Source organism: Peromyscus maniculatus, chromosome 19, assembly GCF_049852395.1.
Source record: "Peromyscus maniculatus bairdii isolate BWxNUB_F1_BW_parent chromosome 19, HU_Pman_BW_mat_3.1, whole genome shotgun sequence".
NCBI classification, from domain to species: domain Eukaryota; kingdom Metazoa; phylum Chordata; class Mammalia; order Rodentia; family Cricetidae; genus Peromyscus; species Peromyscus maniculatus.
In genome coordinates, this window is record NC_134870.1 from 26297514 (window position 1) to 26320822 (window position 23309).

At 49.5% G+C, this 23309-nt stretch overlaps 1 protein-coding gene and 1 long non-coding RNA gene across 2 annotated transcripts in view; both read right to left on the bottom strand.

Moving 5' to 3' along the window:
- Positions 1 to 20717, bottom strand: part of LOC143269551 (uncharacterized) — a 22677-nt gene extending 1960 nt beyond the window's left edge. The window contains exons 1-2 of the mRNA XM_076555004.1: positions 14971 to 20717; positions 1 to 14709 (exon numbers count right to left, since the gene is read on the bottom strand). The exon at positions 1 to 14709 is cut by the window's left edge and continues 1960 nt beyond it. Coding sequence (XP_076411119.1) covers positions 15547 to 16026 — 480 coding nt within the window. The 5' untranslated portion in view covers positions 16027 to 20717 and the 3' untranslated portion in view covers positions 1 to 14709; positions 14971 to 15546. The remainder of the gene's footprint in view (positions 14710 to 14970) is intronic.
- Positions 20718 to 20796: 79 nt separating this feature from the next.
- LOC121824124 (uncharacterized) lies at positions 20797 to 23239 on the bottom strand. The gene is made up of 3 exons (XR_006065929.2): positions 23106 to 23239; positions 22787 to 22881; positions 20797 to 22547 (listed from the first exon to the last, which is right to left on the bottom strand). It is a non-coding gene; the product is annotated as an uncharacterized LOC121824124 (long non-coding RNA).
- Between the last annotated feature and the right edge of the window lie 70 nt (positions 23240 to 23309).

Genomic DNA, 23309 nt, shown 5'->3' on the forward strand with positions numbered 1-23309 from the left:
CTGTGAATTTTTATTTAACCATATGACATATAACTTACTTCGGTTCTTTTGCATGGTTTATTTATTTATTTAGCAATCTGTTTGTTCTTAGTTTCAGTAACAGTTGCTTTCTAAGCAGTAAGACCCCTGCGCGTGTGTGTGCACACACCACACACACACCTACCTTTGGGTACTGGGATATGACAGGACTTTTTGATCTAGGGTACTGGGTTTTAGAGGAGTTTCTGCTCATTAGGGATCAAAGGGAAGAAATCCCTCTGTAGCATCTGACTGCCAATTCTGCTGGGGGCCTACACACCTCCACTACTATCACTTCAGCACCTCCTCCACACTTTGAGAACTTTAGGAGCTGTATATTTCCCCTGAAAATGGGATTCCACCTTAATATTGCAAATCTCCAAATGTTCCCAATAGCATTAGTATAGTTTTCCTACCAATGCTAATTTAGTCTCTTTGACTTGTTCACATCCGACTGTGTCTACTTAGATTGTCAGTGAGAAATGTCACAAAAGAGACTGAATGCTCAGTGTGTACAAGCAGGCTATCCCTGTGTTACAGCCAGCAGGGATGTCCTGGTACAGCAATTCTCTTAGGCAGCCTGAGATTGGGAGCAGCTCCAACCTAGCTGTCCTTTTTGTCTCTGGCAGTAGCTCTGATAGTGTGTCTGTATAGTCACTGTCCTGAATTTTTCTGAGCCCCACTATCTTTTATGTTTTTAAGTACTGAATGTTTAAAATTAGGTACTAAATAAAGTAAGTGTCTTACCTAGGCCATTACATTTCATTCTTTCTTCAGTGCCTTTAAGGTGCAAGCACTCTTACTACTCCCCCCCCCCCCCATTTTACAGGTGAGGATACTCACTGTGGCATGGGATGATTAATCTGCCCAGGGTTCCACTGTCAGAATTCCAAGTCCAGGTACGTTGATATGAGAGCACATCTGTGGTCTCGGCACTCTACTATAGTGCCTTCCCATGGTGGTTCTGCCTACATACCCCGCTAATCTATAGATCTCTCTGATTTTGACAGTGCCTCACCTCACCTGTTTAGCTAGGCAGTAAAGCCAATGTGCTCTTTACAAACGAGGTTCTTCTGCATAGTTCAGAGCCACATTTCCTGTTCTAGACTCAGCTGATTCATGAATGAATTCTCCCTCCCTTTCATGGAGGAAAGATTTAACTTGGAGCAGGTCTAGAGGAAGCTGGCAGATGGCCCTTCCGGGCCTCTCTCTGCCACTCTTGCTTCCAGTGAACGCGGCCTGAAGCACTCCTCCTCCTCCTCCTCCTCCTCCTCTCAGCACTCTCACCACAATGGCCTCAACCACCCGTTAGGTGAATTAGGCTCTGGAATGGTCTTGTTGAATTGTGTTCCTTCTCCATTTTCCCCAGATTCTAACCACCCCCACCCACTGACAGACACCTGACCTTCCTTATAGCAGACCTCCAATCTGGGCCCCTGTGGATTTACATAGAAGCCCAACAGTTGTTAGTAGCAGTAAGTCTCCAGAGAGGCTCTGGTCTGCCCAGATTCCCAGAACCCCTTGTTCACTAGCAGTTGGCCCAGTAATTGGATCAGCCAAAGCCAACCTCATCATTTCCCATTCAAGAGTTTTGCTTGGCTTTTTAAATTTCAGAAGGCGTTTCCCTGCATCCTCTAAAATGCTATTTCCCAGATGTTTCCTGACCTCCAAGGCAAGGTCCAGCATCTTTCTCTCCAGAGGCTTCTCCCAAAAATAAAATCTCAAATTCCTTGGGACTTAGGGGTGGTTTAGAGGGCTGTGGTGTCTGTTAGAATCTTGTCTAAAAAGGAAGATCATAATTTAAACTTAGGACCCCTATGATTTTCATATTCTTTAAATCAATGATTATTAAATTGCAGGGCTAGATCAAGAGCATTAGTGTCCCTCAGAAACTGTTAGCAATACAAATTCTTTTGCTTTTGTCTTTTCAAGATAGGGTTTCTCTGTGTAGCTCTGGCTCTCCTGGAACTTGCTCTGTAGACCAGGCTGGCCTCGAACTCACTGAGATCCGCCTATCTCTGCCTCCCGAGTGCTGGGATTAAAGATGTGCACCACCACCGCCCAGTGGCAATACAAATTCTTAGACCCCACTTCACATATACCAAATGACTGGAGTCCTTCAAGTGATGTGATGCACACTAAGGCGTAAGCTTACTTTTGAAGTCCTAGGTTTTAGAATATGATAAAAAACTGGTGCTTTCTCAGCGACTTCATAGAATCTACCCCAAGGTCCAAGTTAAGCTCTGGAACTTTAAGCTTACCCACCTCACCCCACCCTAGCTGCCACCTGCTGTCAGTACCACCATGCTATGGGATGATCACATACTCCCTGTTCATCCATACTGCCAGGTGTTGCCAAGAGTATGTGTCCCCCACAGAGAGCATGGGGTCAGGTTTGCTGATCTCTGTATGTGCAATAATTATAATCCATTGGTGATAAACTACAACAACAACAAAAATAGGGCCTGAAGAGATGGCTCAGCAGATAAGAGCGCTGGCTGTTCTAGAAGACCCAGGTTTGGTTCCCATATCTACATGGTGGTCCACAGTCATCTGTAACTCCACTTTCAAGGGATATAACATCCTCTTTTTGTCTCCATGAACACATGACACACATACATACATACAGGTAAAACATTCATACACAAAAAAGCTAATTACAAAACAAATTTAAATGCTAAGCTGGGTATAGGGGCACATTCCTGTAATCCTAGCATGGGAAACTGCATGAGGCAGGAGTACTCATAACTGTGGGGCCAGCCTTGCTCACACAGACATTGTCTGAAAAAAAAATGAAAGAAAATGGAAAAAAAAAAAAAAAGCATGGCCCATCAGTCCAGGAGTCTGGAGTCAGATAAGGTGACTGGCCACTCGTGGAGCTGGGAGCTGAGTGTTAAAATAGAGTAGAGCTCTCAAACTCACTGCAACAGGCTGGCTAGGGCCAGGGGCAAGGGGACTGCAGCTAGAGCTTTATCAGTGGCAGGTCTTGGTCTCTCAAGAGAGGAACTCCCAAGACAAGGGCCCCTGCTTTGATTCTTCCCTGAAAGCACTTGAGCAGTCAGTGACTTGGACTGGCAGCCAGGCTGAGTGTCTTTTTCCTTCCCTCCCCCCTCCCTTCCTTCCTTTGGTTTATTTACTTTTACTTTATATGAGTGTTTTGCCTGCATACTATCTGTGCCTGATATTTATGGAGGTCAGAAAAGGGCATCAGATTCCCTCAAACCTGGAGTTACAGCTGGTTGTAAACCACCATGTAGGTGCTGGGAATCGAACATGGGTCCTTTGGAAGAACAGCAAGTACTCTTAACCACTGAGCTATCTCTCCATAACCCATGCTAAATTTTTTTTAAGTCCTTGAACCATGACTCATGACCCAGAGCAGCCTCATTGGGGTGTAGGCAGAGTTTTTCGTCAGGACCACTGGCTCCCCAGTAACCTACATGGAGACTTTTTATTAATTATAAATGCTTGGGTGATAGCTTAGGCTTGTTACTAACTAGCTCTTTCAGCAACCCATATTTCTTATCTATGGTCTACCATGTGGCGGTACCTTTTTTCAGCATGGCATGTTCATCTCCTGCTTCCTCTGCATCTGGCTGGTGACTCTGCCCTTCTTCATCCCCACGCTATCTTTTTGTCCACAAGTCCCACCTAATCTCTACCTGCCTACTAGCTATTGGCCATTTAGCCCTTTGTTAGACCAATGAGAGGAACAGATACTCACAGTGTACAAAATGATTGTTCCACAGCATTGGGTTAATCCTTTTCTCTATAACTGGGACCTCCTAAGGAGGTTTACTGAAAAGTGTGTCCGGCTGCAGGGCTTGATTATCCTGAAATTTCTCCCTGTGACTGGTTCTAAGAAGTGGCCAGACTTTATATGTATTTATTTTGTTGTTAGACAAGGTCTCACTGTGTAGCCTTGGCTGGCCTAGAACTCACAGAGACTCATCTGCCTCTGCCTCCCTAGTGCTAAGACTAAAGGTGTGTAACCATCAGGCCCAGAAAAAAAAGGGGGGGCTTATTTTTGAACTTCCTAACTTCAAATATCAGAAGCAGAAGCTTAAATTCCTTCACGGGCCAATTTATCTTCCCATCTTAGTTCTCTCTGTTTCTATAAATAGCATTACCATATACAAATTGCTTAAATCAAAACCAAAACTTGTTCTCGACTCTCCCTCCTCGTTGGCCACATCTCCTGGACCACACCATTGTCACTCTAGCCCAGTGGTTCTCAAGCTTCACACTGTCTCAGAGTCTCCTGAAGGACTTGTTAAAACACATCCACTACAATAGCTGGAGATGTAGGTCAGTGGTAAAGTGCCTAGCATGTGTGAGGCCTAGGCTTTGATCCCTAGCACCACAGACATACATAAACACACCACACAGATGCCACACACACACCTACACAGCACACATACACACTCCACACACATACCTACACCAGAAACACAGACTCTACACATCCCCACATAGACACATATACCACATACTTATACCACACCACACACACACACACACCTACACAGCACACACACACATATTCCACACACATACCTACACCAGACACACACATACTTCACATACACACACTCCACACACACACCTACACTAGACACACACACACACACACACACACACACACACACACACACGTGCACCACACCTCACACACACTGTACATGCATACACCACTTATACACCATATACCACAATTACACATACCTCACAGGTCCTACTGGACCTACCTTGAGTTTCTGATTCAGCAGGTCTGAAGTGAACCCTGAGAATTTTCATTTTTAGCAAGTTCTCAGGTAATGATCCTGCTAGTGATCTAGGAAAACATGTTGAGAAACACTGCTCTGGCCTATCACAACACAATGACTAACAGTGTCTTACTTTGCCTGAGACTGTTTCTCCTGTCATCCCACTTCACTATTTGTAGCACTCCTGTTCACGTGGACATGTACCCAGTTTGGATGACAAACGGTATTCATCTGTTTTCCTGCCTAAATTGTCCCCACTAGTCTACTGTCATCCTAAATCATCCCTTCTGGGCTCCTGGAGCCAGTCTTGCCCTCTGGCCTCCTGAGGTCCGTTCTTGCACACCACAGCCTAAGGGAGCATTTGTTTTTTTGAGACAGAGTCAAATACAATGATCTGAGAATATGATTCCCATGCCATCCCTAGTACCCAGTCAAGACTGGCACACAGTTCCTGGGCCTTTCTTTTGGGGAGTTGGATGCCCACTTTCCTGGAGATCCACTAACTGAGCAAAGGGAAGACACTAGCTGTTTGAGGGACAAATGCTAGCTCTTCTCCCTCTCCAAGTATCTAAAATTGAAATGAAAACAACTTTCTAGGAATAAAGTAGAAAAGAATTGTCTTCATTTAACAGGCTGTGATGGCACAGCCTGTAATTCCAGCACTTAGTTAGAGGCAGGAGGATCAGAAATTTGAGATCATCTTCAGCTACATAGTGAATCCAAGGCCAGCCTGGGCTATATAAGACCCTGTCTCAAAAAGGAGGGTGGGTGGGTAGGAATTTCTTCCTGATTTTAAACTTGAGGTAGAAATGAGGCTGCTAGGCTCAGCTAAGTTTAAAGTAAATATAGGCTCCTTGATAATTTTAAAGCTATAGAATTGGACTCAAAAAGCAAAATCTATATAGAGTTAAGACACAAAATTTCAAACTTGCTAGCTAACTCTCCAAAATAAAAAGGTAATCTCCTGAGAACCAGGTTTCTCCATGGAGGACAGGGACAGGGGACATGACCTGGAAGACCAGATCATCCTACCAAATTTCCAAAGCCTTGGTATGAACCCTGATCTTTGGGGAAGGAGCAGTGGAAACAGAGTTTAATGTACTAGATTTGAAATCAGACCCAGGTGCAAAGCCAGGCTCCACCCCTCATTAGCTCTGTGGCTTCACAACTCTACTTAACAGCTCTTCATTACAATTTCCTGATCTATAAATGGGATACAGGGGTGCCTACCTCCTTTGGTTATTGGTGAACTTAGGTGAAATAGCTTACTTCAAGGGCTTATAGCACAATGCTTGACAGAATGATGTTAAATGAATTCTGCTATCATCATTGTCCTCTTAATTTTTGTTATTGTTAGCTTTAAAAAAAATTAATGGAAGCAAGGGGCTGGAGAGATGGCTCAACAGTTAGATGTGATTACTGCTCTTCTAAAGGACATGAATTCAGTTCCCAGCACCCACATCATCGAGTGGCTTGCAGCTACCTGTAGGTCCAGCTCCAGGGTATCTGATATCCTCTTCTGGTCAGTGTTGAATATTAATTTACCTGTTGGACATCTAAGGTAGCAGCTAATCATCCCCAGAAATGGCTTTGGAATGAGGGGAACTGAATATACCATGGCCAAGAACATTCTAGTCCTGAAATATTCTAGAAATTTTACACACGGTTAGACCCACATGGACAATGTACACTTCTCTGATAGAATGATGCTTAGTTTTCAATTAAAAAACAAAACTCTCAAAGGAAGCCACAGCTCAGGTAATTTCAGAATCACTGGTCCTGCTTGACCATAGGATGACAAAATGTCTTTCAGCATTCCTGATGGTCAGGACTCTTAGCCAAAAAAGCCAGAAAACATGGTGGGTGGGGCAGCAAGGGAGGAGAGCTACTCTCCTTGGTAGGCCTTTGCTGGCTAGCTGAGGCTTCTTTTATCTATATGGGAAATTGGAGATTCTTAAGCTCGCTATTCCCATTTCCCCCACAATGTAGGTACAGTAGTAGCAGACACTGCTGTGTCTGTTGTTGCCCAAGAGTGGACTAAAGTTATGTCAGCTCCAAGGTAGGAGGTGGAGTTGGGTGACTTTGTTATGTAGATATGTTGGTTGTGGTACTAGTGGGTATGACAGTCTCTTCACACTGTCCCCATGTGAATGCCTGGCAGAGGGTTGGTCCACAGCCAGTGTTTGCATAATAATAGAAAGGGGTTATTTCCTTTCCTTTGGGAGGTAATGACTCTAAGCTCTTGAGTCTGTTCTTTAAGTTTCCTAGGAGCTAGGGCTACTCTACCTTACTACTGTGACATCTTTTCATGAGGAGTCAGATGTCTTGGTTGTAGCTGGAGAGAAACTCTCCAGCTCCCGCCAAGCCTCGCCAGTCCCGGGGCCCATTTATATAATAAACACACCGACTCTTACATTATTTAAACTGCTCAGCCATTGGCTCAGGCCTACCATTGTCTAGCTCTTACTCTTATACTAAGCCCGCTTTTGTTAATCTATATGTCGTCGTGTGTTCTGTGGCTTTACCTGTTGCCTCTACATGATGCTCCCTGGACTGCAGCTGGTGTCTCCCCTCTCTGCCTTCCTGTCCTTTCCTTTCTCCTCTCTGTTATCCCACCTATACTTCCTTCCTGGCTACTGGCCAATCAGTGTTTTATTTATCAAACAATCATCCACAGCACTTGGTCTTAGCCCCAGCTACATTTATTTACTCCTTATATTTCTCTTGAAGTCCTACAATACAGCTGGGTGGCGGTGGTGGCACATGCCTTTGATCCCAGCACTGGGGAGGCAGAGGCAGACAGATCTCCGAATTCCAGGACAGCCGAGGGCTAACATAAATAGAAACTCTGTCTCAAAAATAACAACAACAACAATCATCATCATCATCATCATCCTACAACATACCTCTGAAAGCTAAATTGGGGCCTGAGGGATTGCCTGGCACTTCTTGGAGTATGGTCCACCATAGAGGCTATGCTCCACTTCTGGCCAGTCTTGATAAGTGTCTCCATTTCTCTCAGTGCACTCAATTCCCTGTTGTAACTCTGGTCATGTTCTGCATCTGTTCATGAAACTGCATCTACTCCCTTGCTGAGAACATCTCCCTTCCTTTCAAACCCCCAGTACAGATATTCAACCCGGTTTACCCATTGGCATTGAATACCGTGAAATCCGTAAGAGTTGAAGGTGATTGTCCTCCTAGCTGAATGAGGCAGATGCCTGTGAGAAATGGGAGCTGAAGATGGCACAGCACAGTGGTTCCTGACTCCAAGAACAGACATGATCTCCACAAAGTGCGTTCATTGGCTGGCAGAAGCCCCATGGGATATTTTTGTTGTTTTGTGAGCCTTGTCTGAGTGTTCGCTAGACACGATGTCAAGTGAACTCTGTAAGACACAGGCTTCATAGACTCAGCTCTCAGACTATACAAAGTACCCAGCTCAGCCAATATATTCTGAAAGATGAGCCCATGAACTGGAGCCTGTGATGGCTACAGAGGCATCCTTTCCTCCAGCTTCCTATCGGAAGCAGGGGTAAAACTGCTCCTGCTCTTCCCACAAGGAAATGCTTTCCTTCTCCTCTCCGTAGCCTGCTCCACTAGCCCACAGATGGTGAGCAGCTCTCAACAACACTAACTTGAGTTAGCTCTTGATGGTAGGACTCTGGCTGCGAGACGGACCCTTTGTGCAGCGAGTCGGCCTCTGGTGGAAGAAGCAGAGCTTCAAGGCCGTCCTCACAGGCTGCTCCCTCTCAGGGTGATCCACCCCTCAGTCCTGGCCAAATTGGTTTTGTTTTTCTTTTAGTAATTGTTATTTGCAAAAGACTTTTCATTTTGATGTACTCAAATGCATTAGTCCTTTCCTTTATGGCCTTGTGTTCTATGGTTCTTAAAGTCTTACCTATCAACTTCCAGGTATTCTCTTGTGCTTCTTTCAGAGTTGGACTCCATGTTAGATCTCTAATTCAGCTGGGATTTACTTTTATAACCTCTCTCAGAGGTTTGCTTGCTGACTAGTGTTGTCCTGAGCATCCTTTCCCAGGGCCTTCAAATACTACTCTCATACCTGAACTCCCACAGTTGTATGTGGCCAGTTCTTGACTCTTTGATGCTTTAAACTTTTTTTTGTTTGTTTGTTTGTTGTTGTTGTTATCTGGTCCAGTACCATAACATTTTAATTATTGTAGCTTTTGGGTATGGTTTGATGGTACCGTATTTCTCCCTTTTGTTCTCCCAGAACCATTTTGCTGTTTTTCATTCCCCTATACTTACTAATCAGTTTTGTGTGTTTTTTCATTCCAGGCATACTTTGTTGTTTTGTTTCTATTTGTTCAGGTTCTTTTCTTGTTGTTGTTTATTTTTTAGAAAACAAGTTTGATTTACTACAGTGTGTAGCTAATCACGAGAGTATCAGTTAACAGAAGAGCCCCTGCCTTCAGGCATACTTTCTAAATAGCTGATCAGGTTTTATTGAACAAACCCTCTTGGGATTCTGGTTGGAATTTTACTGATTGTATGTATTGCCAGGGGGAGAGTTGGCACATTTACAATAGGAAGTCTTCTCATCCAGAGACAGAATGTCTTAGCTGTGTTCTCAGAGGCTTCCAGGGAAGACCCTGTCTCTTGGGCCACCTCCTAGAGCCTCTTATCTTCCCTGGGCTGTGTCCTGAGCCACCAAACCTTGTAGTGCTTTGCCCGGGACTCCAGGGATACACTCCCTCGTTCCTCTCAGAGCTGGCTGAACATTTGCTTTTGCTCCGAAATTCTAAGGTTTTGTTTGTTTGGTTGGTTTGGTTTGGTTTTTTATTTTTTTAGACAGGGTTTCTCTGTGTGGTTTTGGTGCCTGCCCTGGAACTCACTCTGTAAACCAGGCTGGCCTTGAACTCACAGAGATCCGCCTGGCTCTGCCTCCCAAGTGCTGGGATTAAAGGCGTGCGCCACCACCGCCCAGCTAGGTTTTTAATCTTTCTAAGCCCAAAGAACTCCAGAGAGATTGGCCCGTGTTGTTTTTCTTTCTCTGCTTTTGCATGTCATTCTCGGCGTCTCCCTTTCTATCAGCCTTGGGTTCACACACTGTGTCCAGTCTAAGCTTTTCCGGAACCTAGCTGACTTGAAACACAGCTTTTCCTTCCGACCTACCCTCTTCACATCGTCCTGTGTCATCCTGAACTCTGAGATGAGACAGATCTTGAAAGAAGAGTGCTTACAGGGTGCTTAGGGGGAATAAACACTGTGGCTGTGACTGTGCAGTGCCCACCCTAAAGACAAGAGCTCATGAACTTAGGTTTGCCACCAGGTACCGGCTGTGGCTCATTGCCAGCCTGAGCCCCACAGAGTTTCTAAGAATTCCTAGCCATTGTTGATCCCTAATTCTGTCTCCACAACAAGCTGCTCCATCTGGCTAACTGCCAAAGGCCTGGGGTGAAGGAAGAAGGCTCTGGACCCTCCACTTACATCCCTCTTTAGGACAGCAGCCATTGTCTCACTGTCAGCGGGACTACTGAGAAGGCAAAAACTACAGTTGTGGCCACCAAGTAATAGAAAACAGGAGCCCAGCATGAGTCAGAGTACCCAAGATATGAATGGACTTTAAACATAGGTACAATGGCAGAGCAAAGACCCAGGCCATTTGCCAAAGCTACAAAGTCCCCACACACAGGCACCTTTTGCCTAGCCATGTTCCCTCTGTTTCTGCATCTTCTTGGCTCTCCCTGTTCCAGGCTCCTCTGGGACCAAGTCAGCACAGGTTTCCACTAGGCCATCCATTTGGTCATGAGATATCTTCATCTGCTGCTTATCCAGGGACTACAGTTTTAAAAAGTGAGCACTGTGGAATTCACGACAGTAATTAGAAAATTGCCGTAACTTAGGATTGTCACCAAAAAAAAAATTCTCCTAAACATTTTGTTTTGAAAGCCAGAGAATGAAGCTAGGCATGGTGACACTTTTGAGGCTGAGGCAGGATCACAAGTTTGAGACCAGTGTGGGCAAAATAGCAAGACCCTTTCTAAAGAAATAAATAACCAAATAAGTATTTTTAAAGGCAGAAGGAACCTTTCCCCACTAGGAATGAACCAATTCAGAGATGGGAAATCTGCCACAAGGGCTGAAAAGTCCTGGTAACACAAGCAGTATCTTCAGCGCCTGATTCCCTGAGATCCCCCTCCCAGAGGCAACATGCTACAAAGATCTTTCCCAGCCAGTCGCCACCCAGCCCCCAAGTTGCTCAAGGCCCGGTCAGCCACCCAGTTTTACATGTCTAAATCTGAAATCAAAGTCCCCGGCAGGGAAAGGGATTGTCACAAGTAATTGCAACATCCCGCAAGAATTTGTTTGGGAGTTAAAGGGAGCAAAAGCTGGGCCTTCTCCAGAGCTTGCAAGTCTGAGCTGCTTGAGAACCACATTTGATCCTTCCAAAGTGTTAACTGTAAATGTTTGTCTTGGGGCTGCCTGGCAGCTTTAGGGGGCTCTGCAAGGCCCCTGCTGGCCCACCGTGCTGACAGGTGCCCATCCCCTTTGAAAGGGGACAGAGTAAGGAGCTTCCTGCCATGAGCCACAGGCCCTCGGAGGTGGTCTTTATCCTGAGCCATCCTCTGAACACCACCCATGAAGGAAGGATTGGGAACTCTGAGAACCAGGACCCAGGGAGCATCAGGGAGATATATTCTGCTTCACCTTTACATTTTTTTCTCAATAACTTATATACTCACTCTGCCCTTCCCCTAGCCCTTGCCTTACTTCATTTTATTTCTACATTTTGTCTTTTTAGGCATCATTTTGAGATGATACCCTCTATTTTCATGTATAGAAAAAAAAAAAGAGCTATCTTTTTAAAAACCACTATAGAAGCTAAGTGTAACCCAGGCACTGGATGTGCTGAGGCAGGAGAATCAAGACTTTGAGGACTTCTGCAGTCAAACCTGGCCTTTTTTGTTTGTTTTGTTTTCCGAGACAAGGTTTCTCTATATAATGGTCCTGGCTGTCCTGGATCTCGCTCTGTAGACCAGGCTGGCATCCAACTCACAGAATCTGCCTGCCTCTGCCTTCCACATGCTGGGATTAAAGGAATGCTCCACCACCACCCAGCACTGGCTGTTCTTCCAGAGGACCCAGGTTCCATTCCCAGTACCCACATGGTGACTCATAACCTTCTATAACTCGAGTTTTAGGGGATCTGACACCCTCTTCTAGCCTCCTTGGGTACCAGGCACATATATGATATCCAGACATGCATGTAAGCAAAACACGCATACATATAAAATAAGAATTTTTTTCAAAAGTAGCCTGTAGATAGAGTTGTTACTTACCATCTTCCTCATACCAAAGAGTAGCACGTTGTGCAGGTCAGTGAGCACATGAATCTTTGTGAATCAACAACCCTCCTTTCTTGTTTTTGTTTGGTTGGTTTTGTTTTTGTATGGAGTTTTTGCTTGTTGGTTTGTTTTTGTAGACAAAGTCTCTCTGCAGAGCCCTAGCTGTCCTGGAACTCTCTTTGTAGACCAGGCTGGCCTCCAACTCACAGAGATCTTCCTGCCTCTGCCTCCTACGTGCTGGGATTAAAGGCATGTGCTGCCACCACCTGGCAAGAGTAATATTTCTATCCCCCATCAAACAAAAAAGAGACAAGGTTGGGGGCTGGAGAGATGGCTCAGAGGGTAAGTGCACTGACTGTTCTTCCAGGGGTCCTGAGTTCAGTTCCCAGCAACCACATGGTGGCCCATAGTCACCTGTGATGAGATCTGGTGCTCTCTTCTGTCATACAAGCAGAACACTGTGCATATAGTAAATAAATAAATTTGAGAGAGAGACAGAGAGCCCAGGCCTGGAAAGATGAAGTAGCCTGCTCCAGGCATCCCACCTGTTTGTCTGACTTTCAGCGGACCTGGGGAAACATCACCGTGGCACATTTTTCTTCCTCCAGGAGAAGAGAGTACACAGCGCAGTGAGGCACCTGCTAGCCTCAGCAGGATAACCTGTCCAGGCATGGTAGGGAGGGACGTTCACACCATGTCTTTCTGGTGGGTCTCAGGCCTCCCCTGGGTAGCTCGGAAATATTGATACATGATCCCGTAGGGGTGGGGGAAGAGGAGGGAAAGCCGCTAGGTCATATTTTGTAGCTTAGAGAACTTATGATGTCACGAGCATGTGGTACCTCAGAGGCATCTGAACCCTGACCACTTCCTCTGAGTTCCTCAGGCTTTCTCAGAAGAGTGGCATGATTTCTCACTGACACCACTCTAGCTTCAAAACATTGAAGGCCAGAGCAGACAAAGCAAGATTTTTTGCTTGGAAGCCAGGGCTGTGACTGACCCTCAGCCCAGTTTCTCTTCAGCAGAACCTAATACCTCTGTCCCCTCTGCTGATTTACATGGTAGGTTTATTTAATTAGTCAGAGGTTAGTCAAAGTGCAGCTTGTCCTCAGAGTCGATTAATATTTACGGAGTCACCGTACAGTGAATGACGCCAGGGCTGCTGTTGTGTTATCTATATCAGCCTAGGGAACAGACTTCAACCCCTTGAACCTGGTTTGAATGGGGAACAAGAGCCAACCAAGGAGGAGGGTTGGACAGGCTTCTGAGCCACTGTGAGAAATGAATATTGCCGTGTACCTAACATCCCTAACTACAGTAATCATGCTAACCACAGTGCCTGGTATACAGGAGACTTAGAAATGGATGGCTGTGTTCATAAATTTTTTTAAAAAAAGGAGTGGCAGAGGGAGGTGCTGGAAGGCCATGTCCCTCTCTGGGCCTGTTCGGGGGACAGAGGTGTCATGGGAACAGAAGCTGCAGGGCACACACGCCCTTAGCTGTACTTACTAAACATCGCACAAGAATAAGTGAGGCAAGTGTCTCCCTGTTTCTCACATGGCCCTTTCTAGGAAAAGGCAGGAGGGAGTGACCGATGCTGGAGGAATTTAAGCAACACTGGAGTGAATGAAGTCTCCTTTAGCCATGGCCTGATTACAAAGGAAAGAAAACCTGGCCTGGACCACAAAGCACTACACTGTGTGGTCCCATTAGGCCAGGGCCCCACTCCTCTCCTTTCGCCCTCTTCCCGTGTGTGCTAGAATCGCACCCCACCCCTACCCTGTGCAAAGCCTTTGACTTGCCTCTTCTAGATGGTACTTCACTGGGTTCCCAGCCAGAGCCGGGCCTCTCCCATGGAGTGTCCTGACAAAGCCACCTCTGTGACAAGATCCGGTAGCAGTGCTCGCCTCCCCGCTCTGTCAGCCCCAGGACTGCCGTACCCAACACATACCCACAGCCTGCTCTAACTTGAGGGCTAGGTGACATGGGAGGTCCACGCTCGAAGCTGCCTTTATGGGTCTTAGTTTAGAAGTGCCAGCTCTTGACTCTCCTGGAGCCTCCATACTCCCCCATGGAAGTGACAGCGGAGCCAGATATGTCTGCGGTTTTCAGTCCTAACCCTTCTGGGCCTGCCATAGGTCAGGTTCCAGGGGTACCGCGAAGCAGCCCCAGCCCGGGGCACGGGCAGGCCTTTCTGGAAGCCAAGACCACGTAAGTAAACATGCCACTGAAATGAGACTCAGTGGTCTGCCTGTCTCCAGCTGCCAAAAAGATGACTCTTAGAAGTCAAAGACAGGAGCATGACAGCAGTAGCCCAAGACCTTTCCCCCACAGATTTGGACAGGAAGACAGTGAAGCCTGCAAGTGACATTCCAGTTTTTTTTTTTTTCTTTACAAAATCAGAGGCTGATGGGCTAGGAGCTGCCCAGCCATCTGAATGACTTTGATGGGCAAATAGAAAGGGTAATGGGACAAAAACTGGCATACCCAGGCTGTGGGTTATGGTCAGCTCTGATAGGGCTAAGGTTTAGAAACTCCTGCGCCCCCTGCTGGTCCCTCAGTCAGGCTTTTGGCTTCCTCCCCTGGAGGCTCCTTGGTCTTCATTTCTTGCTGCCCTGTAACCGGAATGGCTGCGTCATTGGTTTGCAGCATTTTGCCTTTGGACCTCATGGGGAGCTGCTTTCCTGCCCCACATCCAGGGTTTCTTCCTTCCTGACAGATACCCTCGAGTCCACCAGACTCTAAAAGAAGCCCAGGACTGGTACTTCCCAGTACATGCGGCTCGGTGGCGGCTGTCCCATTTCTGCCTTCCCAGCATGCTTGCCTGCCTCCCCTAGAGAGGCTTCCTCCTCAAATCTCTCAATGCTCAACCATACCTTTATTGGGCCTCTGGGTTTGGCCACCCCATTTCGCAGTCAGCCGTCCATTTCACTCCAGACAGGCCAAGAGGATCCTCAGTTTCTCTTTGCACATCCTCTGCAGTTGGGACATTCTGATAGCTCTGGTGTTCACCATCCATCTCACCGTTCTTCCCCCAGGCACCTGCTGCCAGGCCTGTGTCTATTGCGTCCCAATTGTGTCGTCTCCCTGCTGTGTCTATTGTTCCCCAATTGTATCGGCCTTAAGAGACTGGAAGCACCCGTAGGATGAAAGCTTTAACTCTCATTAAAGCCTGGACAATGCCTTTCTCCCCAGGGGCACTCAAAGGAATGCTGTGCCTCTCCTAAGGAAACGTCCTGACACTCACTTCCTCAGAGCTCTCCTGGGTGTGGCGGGTCTGGGTTGAGGTCTGGCCGAGGCTGTCCTTGTCAGGTAGTGAGTGCAGGAGATTGGATGGGGGGGGGGGGGGCGGGAAACTGCTGGAAGATGAGATCCCTAGGTGTCCTCTGTCACGTCAGTGGAGAGCCTTACACAGGATTTGGAACATATAGACCCAGAGAAAACCTCAAGCCTCATGATGGCTGTGTCCCATCATCTGCCCCTATTCCTCCCCAAGGCCGCTTGCCTCCCGGGTCCCCAGCTCGGTGCCAGATTCTGGCGTGACCTCGGGCGGCGCCCAGTGCTGCTGTGGACAGCTCAATTCCGCCGCGGAAGCGGCCGCGCCCTGAGTGTCCCAGCGCCGCCAGGGGGCGAATGCGGGCTCCGGGGCGGCGGGGCGCGCCTGCATTGCGCCCGCCCGGGAGAGGCCCGGCGGGGTAAGGCGCTGCCTTCCGCGACCTCCATCCAAGCCCAGCCCTTGGTCGCACCTCATGGCTTGGGGTTCCCAGACCCCGGGATGGGATGCGGTCACACCGCCCGGGAATCCGGGCACAGCGCGTGCGGCTGCCGAGCGGGCTCTTGGCGCAGTCTCCCGCCCCTCCGGCCCCCTTGGTCGCCCGGGCCCAGCCGCGCGGTCGCCCACACCTCGAAGCCGGCGGCTGAGTAGGCCGCATCCGGGGCGCAGCCAACCGAGGACGTTGGAATGTCAGGAGGGGCGAAGAAAGACGCAGCTTCCCTCCCCGCTTCCTCCTCTCGCCCCTGGAAGAGGCCGCGCGGGCCAGTGTCTCGCCCGGTGCGAGGGGCGGACCCCGCGCCAGCCGCTGGCCGCTGTGCAGCTCCCTCCCGGGTGCCGCGCGCACCTGTTAGCGCGGGCCTCCGCCCGCAGCCCCCCACTTCCCATCACCACCACCACCACCACCACCCCCGCCCACGAGCGCGCGGCCTCCTGCGGCACAGGCCACCCGAGCCGCAGTAGCCTCCCAACCCAACAACGTCCAGCGTTAGGTTATAGAGGAAAACAAAACCCGGGGCGGGCGGGGTGAGTTTACAGTTACATTCCAGGGTTGCTCCTTGAGTCGTCTCGAGGCTGCAGCCTAACACCCCAGCAGCTCACAACAGCTCCAGGGCCGCATTAGACAGCCTGATCAGAGGTTCTCTTCATGGAGAAATACTCTGTTCCTGGAATCACAGTTTTCATAATCAATCCTTATGAAAACTGCCAGAGTCAGAGCTGGGGGACCACTCTGTATGTCCACACTAACCTTCATCCCTTCTAGGCATTTCTATGCTTCTGTTGTTGAAGAGATTCTTCCTTACCAAAAATGAAGTCAAGTTGATGTTTCCTTCTAAAGGGAGCCCTTGAAGCAGCACCTCTCGGCTTGCCTGCTGATCAGTCACCTACGTTTTGGGTTGGGTTGGTTTAGTTAGAATCTCACATAGACATTGGTTTCATGTCCAAGCATTCAGAATGGGTTTTACCCTGGGAATGCCAGGGCAGAGCCAAATCAACCTATGTTCTGAGTCACGACTGGTCAGATAGATACTCAGGTCCTTCAGGAGGATCCTGAATAAGGGCACTCCATTGCACATCAGGATGTCCACAAGAGACTTGCCCCCTCCCAAGCAGCTTTGAAACAGTAATAAAGACAAGTAAAGCCCCTGACGTCCTAATGGCGTCACTCAGTATGTTTACCAGTCTGTGGTGGATGCAGACATCAGTGGAGAACTGCAAACAATGATAAAGAATTCCAGATTGCTTGGAGCACATGCGAAGAGGGTGGGGAGAGAAGAAGCCAGTCTTGGTGGCAGGCACCACCCCTGATAGAACCTGTCCTGGTGTCTGTCCTCCTCTGGAGGCTGCAGTGCCCTACTGGTTTCCTGGCCAACTTAGGATGGCATATAACTCATCTGGTCCTCCATCCAGAAGACTTAGGGTTAGAACTCTTAATTAAAAAGCACTTCTAGGACGGGAGCAGTGGGTCTGTGAACACTGGTATCTGTACACTGCCTCCTCCTTTAGTCCCAGTCCCCCTGGCTCTCGGGCTGGCTGGTTTTCAAGGTCTGGCTGGCTAAGATAGGTCTCCAAGCCCCATCCCTCAGTACAGTGGCAGAGCCTGGGCAGCAGAGCTTCAGGCTGGGGACCCCTCCAGCAACACAGCCATCCCAGGATCTGCCTGGCTTGTGTTTCTCTCCTACTCCACAGTCTGGCCTGGGTCTTGGTGGCATGGGTTTGCCCTGCTCCCAGGTAAGGAGCGCACTGCTGAGGCAGCCAGGAGGCCTCTGTGTTAAGCACTAATACCAAGGTGCAAGAGGCAGCCCTCAATAGCCCAGCCCTCCACAGACTGGCTTGGAGAAAGCTGAGAATTCCTCTGCTCCCCCTGAGCAGGCATGCAAGAGTCCTCAGAAGGGCAAGGGCGAGCTCCTCACCATGGTGTGCTAGAGGATGGGAAGGTGTTCTGTATAGTACTAGGAACTTGATGTAGGCCTCAGACCTTAAGAAGCAGCAGTGTGGCCAGAATCGCCAAGTGCCCTAAGTCTTTGTGTATAGTCTCTTATTCTGTCTAGGAGACAGCTCCAGGGTGTCCTGCCTCTGCAGACATACAAGTACCCATAACAATACAGTGGCTGTGCAGGAGCAGCCTGGCCTTGATGAGACAGCCTGAGACTCACTCTGTTTCCTTTTCTCATTACAGCCCAGGCATCCCTCCTTCAGGAATGGCTCCTGCCTTGGCCCCCAGTGGTCCTGGTGCTACCCTTATTTAAGCACATTGAGCTTCTCTGTAAGGTATTGTGGATGTTAAACAGACTCACTGTTAGTGTAGACAGCACTGAGGAATCCTGGGTAGATGCTGGGAACACAACAAAAAAATGGATTAAAAGAGTATATTACCATTAGTTGTTCACTTAATGTGTATACTCAGAGCTAATTGCATAAGTCTTCTTGTTTAATCCTTTAAAATTAATTAGTTGTTTAATCTTATTTATTTAACCCTTACAGGCCTCTGAGAGATGTCTACTGTTGTTACATTCATAGCTTAGGAAATAAGGCTCAGTCTGGTGGTGGTGGCACACGCCTTTAATCCCAGCACTCCGGAGGCAGAGGCAGGTGGATCCCTGAATTCAAGGCCAACCTGGTCTACAAAGCAAGTTCCAGGACAGCTAGGGCTATTCAGAGAAACCCTGTCTCAAAAAATTTTTTAAAAACTAAAACCCAAAAGAAGGAAATGAGGCTCAAAGAAATGAAGTCTCTTGCTCCAGTTTACACGGTTTATCTGCTTCTGGAGTTCATGCTTTCCAGCCCTCTGCCCTCCTACCTCCAGGCCCCTGGGCATGGGAGGGGCACTGGAGAGCAGCAGTGAGTGCAGTGGCCACCCTCTGCCGTCCCCACACCCCCTGTCTCCACAGTGATGGTCTCCCTGGGCCCTTCAGGTGTTGGGCAGAGCAGTGATGACTCTCAGATTCCATGGTTTTGGTGGTTGACTCCCCAGCCACCTGGGCTACCTGATGCCACCCCCACCTGGGGCCTAATTAGTGACCCCCCCAACTCCCCTGGCACCCAGCAGGTAGGCAGAGTAAGATGGCTGAGGATCCACAAAACCAGAGGCGTCCTCTAAATCTGGAGGTCAGCATAGCCATACGGTGACTCCCCAGTCCCAGTAACTCCCCCTGTATACCACAGCCACTTGTTAGAGGGCACCCCCACAGCACCACAAAGAGTGGCCCCAAAGAGGGGGGGGGTTGGACATGGAGATGGAGAGTTCAGAGCTGCTGCAACTGGAACCCCTCAGAGCTGCCCTCCCCTCTCCAGAGGCCCCCATTTCCTCTGTGAACGTGGAAAGGGAAGGGAAAGCGGGAGGGGACACTCTTGCTCCTTAGAGTCACCCTACATCTTGAGACAAAGGGATGAGGAGAATGGAGGGGGAAAGAGGCCTCGCCTTCATATCTTTCAGAAGGGATGACGTTAGGTGTGGGAAATGAGTCTCCCCTGTGCCTCCCCCTCCCCTCAACATCCACAGCTCAACTGTGTGCTCCTAAAGTTACCAGGTTTGGCCACCACTCACTGCGTGGACCTCTTTGGGCACCTACCACTTGGAAGTCTTACACACTAGGACCAAAGATGAGACCCACCCCATCCTTGGCCAATAGCAGTTGTGAGATGAAACAGATCCTTGACAAGACAAGTATTCTGGAGACAGCATAATGACGGCCACTTGAAGTAAAAGAAAGCCCCAGGTACTTGTGAAAGATGCCGGCAAGAGCCCGGCCATTTGAAGGAGGGAGGGAGAGGGAAAGAGATCCTCGGAGCTGCCTTGCGGGAGTCGAAGAGAAGGAGTAACCAGCAGGACCAGAGGGACGTGGGTGGTAGGTGAGGGTGTCCCCCCCGCCCCCCCGCAGAAGAGCCCCTTTGTACGCGAGCCTTTGGGGGCTGCCGAAGTGGGGTCGGTGGCATAGACAGACAAGAAGAGAGATGAGCAGGTAAGAAATCAAGGCCCAGGGACAGGGCCTGTGGGTTTCCAAGCCTGAGGAGGCAGGGGCAGCCGGAACCTCCCGTGGTCTCCCGGATCTCACTGCGAACCAGCCCGGGAACATTCCAGCCTAATCGCCCGTTCTGATCGGCAGCTCCAGAGGCCCGAGCCTTCGGACCTGGCGCCCGCCCGCCCGCTGCGAGTTCGCGAGTTCGCCCGGGGCAACTCAGCCGATGGATCGACCGCAGTGGGGACTTCGGAAACCCTCCAACAGGGGCCCAGGGCTTTCCCCTCTCTCCAAGTTCAGGGGAACTGGATAGAACTGGAGGGGTGGGTGGGCATAGAGCCAAAGACCCCAAGTCCGGGAGGAACACAAGATCCTGTCCGGAACCGAACGGGACTTCGGAGTCACCACGGCTCCGGGAGGCCCTGCTTTAGCCGCTGTTTCTGGAAAGGTGCTGCAGCCCAGGCCTGCTCCAGGTCCAGTCCCGCTGCTCTCCTCCTCAGCAGGGGAGAAGGACTCAGGTCCCGACTAGGGAGCAACAGCCCACGCCCCGAAAGGCGGGGTCAGAGGGCCAGCTGGACAGACAAATTAAACCACAGAGATGGCCCCTTTCTTGTATTCGGGAGGGAGCCTCCACGGTCATCCTCATCCTACCCCAGAGCTGCCTTTCCCTGGTACAGGAAAGCGGGGCTCTCTGGCATCGGTGGAGACAAAGGTAAAGTGCCCATACCACTTCTCGGGCCAGCCAGGACACCTTGCTTTCTGGAGGGCTGTAGGAGGAACTAGGAAAGTGACTCCGAAGATTTCTAAGCTTCCGGTATGATGCCCAAAGGTGAGCTGTCAGCTAGAAGTCTAGATCAGGACATCCCACCGCCCCCCACCACAAAAACACATCTCAGAGCCTTCTCCAGCAGCAGCAGCAGCAGCAGCAGCAGCAACCACAGCCGCCGCCGCTTCAGTGACATTATCCTAGGATATCATTTACTAATACTTGCTGTGTTCCGGCTGTGCTCTCCAGTTTTTCATCCATTACCTTTTTTAATCCCGCACAACCCTCGTGAGAGTTTTAGTCCTGCTTTACAGATGGGGTAACCCCAAGGCTCAGGGAAGTAAAGGGATTCCCCAAGGCCATACACCTCATAGGTGACAGAAGCTGGATTCATACTCAGCCTCCCTGACCCCACCAGAACTTCCATGGCCACTCAAGCTCTTCTCCCAGGGGACCAGCATCGCGTGCCCTGCCCCCCCCCCAAACCAAAGCTTCCCAGGCATCATTCTGGCATTGCAAAACACCCATCCTTCACCAGCCTAGGAGTGTCCAGAGCTAGAGAGAGAACACAGTGGCTGCATAAGAGGCTGCTGTTCCCAGACCCTCATTCTCTCCCCAGGGCTGTTTAATTCTAGTGTCTCAAAAATGAGAGCCACTTAGGTTTTCATGAGGGGTGGGTAGGAAGCAAGCCAGCTTGCCCTGGCACATGAGAAGAGGCTGAGCTCAACTTGGCGCTGGGACTGGGCACAGCCTGGCCAGCATCACAGGACACGTGGGCGTGGCAGAGTAGCCATAGTTGCTTTTGTTAGTTGGGATGACTGCATTCAGAAGTGGGGAGGAAGGGCCCCAGACCAAACGAGGGAGAGAGTCCCACAAACGCCTGGCCTGGCGTTACAGTGTAGCGATTTGCAGCACAAGCTGGCGAAGAGGCATGCTCAGGGGTCTGGGGTGCCCCAGGACAGCTTCAGCCCTGGGACTCGGTGCCCACCTGGCCCGGCGATTTCCTCTGTTGTTTCTGGAACTCTTGGGGCCATAGGAAGACTTGCTTGAGAAAAAAGGAATGGAATGGTCCACCCTTCTCTAGATCTGTACCCATCGGTGGCATCCACAAAAACATATGACTTAATGGGACTCAGTTTCTTCCCAGGCAACCGCTGATCTGCCCTCACCTCCCAAAAGGAGTCCAGATTTTAGGGCCAGAGGAACTTGAGTTCAAATCTCAATGCCTCTGCTTTTAGTTGTGGGACTCTAGGCCTTTCGGAGTCTCCGGTTCCTGGTCTCCGAACTGGTAGAACACGGTGGCAAAAGTGTGGATGATGGAGCTGGAAGGACGGGACACCGAGGAGGAGGAGGAGGAGGAGGAGGGGAAAGAGTGATCACTGCTCCTGCAGGGGACTCACACCAGACAACTCACAACCACCTAGGATACAACTCCAGTTCCAGGGGGACCTGATGCCCTGGACCTGCAAGAGCACCTGCACTCATGTGCACATAATCACACACAAGTTTTTCAAAGCACTCACTAAAAACTGTCTAATACTGTTATCAAGTGTCCCCCATATACCAGGCTATTTCACTAAACCTTCAAAACTATTCTGTGGGCCAGGGAGATGCCCAAGTCAGTAAAGTGCTTGACATGCAGGCATGGGGGACTGAATTCAGTGTCCAGCACACACACACAAAGGAATCCAGGTGTGGCAGCACATGCCTGTAGTCCAAGCATCTGTAATCCAAAGAAAGCAGAGACGTGAGGATCCCTGGGGCTGCTGGCCAGCCAATTTAGCAGAATTAGTGAACTCCATATCTCTGAGAGACCTTGATTTAAGAAATAAAACGGAGCCAGGTGGCAGTGGCACATGCCTTTAATATCAGCACTCAAGAGGCAGAGGCAGGCAGATCTCTGAGTTCAAGGCCAGCCTGGTCTACAGAGCAAGTTCCAGGACAGCCAGGGAAACCCTGTTTCCAAAAGAAAAGAAAGAAAATAAATAAGATGGAGAGTAGTTGAGGAAGACAGGCAGAATCAACCCTTGGCCTCCACGCACACTCACATTTGGGTGTGCATCTACACACACACACACACACACACACACACACACACACACACACACACACACACACACACACCCGAGATCGGTGCTATGAACAAGGAGACCCAGGCTTGGATTAGGTCTCAAGCTGCAGAGCTGGATACTTACCCTGTACCCTGACTCTGATTCACTGTGTTGTCAGCTGCTCCTATGTGCTTCTGGCTGGTGCTGATGGATACCCACAACTGGGTGACTCCCTACCCCTGCAGCGACAACCAGAAGTGCCGAGCTCAGCCCCCCACCCTGCCTTTTGAACCTGTGACAGGCTTTTCCTGGCCACCTCAAAGTTCTTACTCCTTCCCCAGGGCCCAGCTGGGGCCTAACATCCTGTGGGTGTGTGCGGGGCTCCCAGCAAGGGCAGTGCGTTCCTGGCAGCCTGCATCCTCAGGAGTGTTTGCTTTTTGCCTCCTCCCATATGACCACTCACCAGGCCCAGGAAAGCCGAGTTCCACTGGGTTGTCATAGTAGTTCCCAGGAAGGACTTTTCTTGGATAGCCCTTCTTCCTCTGGCAGCTCTGTCTCACTCCCTCGGGGAATGTCCCGGACCAGACTCTGCCCCCTAATGCAGTTAAAACTACTGTTCCTTTCCGGCTTGCATCGTCACCCTACCCCCGTGCTGTATGATTTTTGT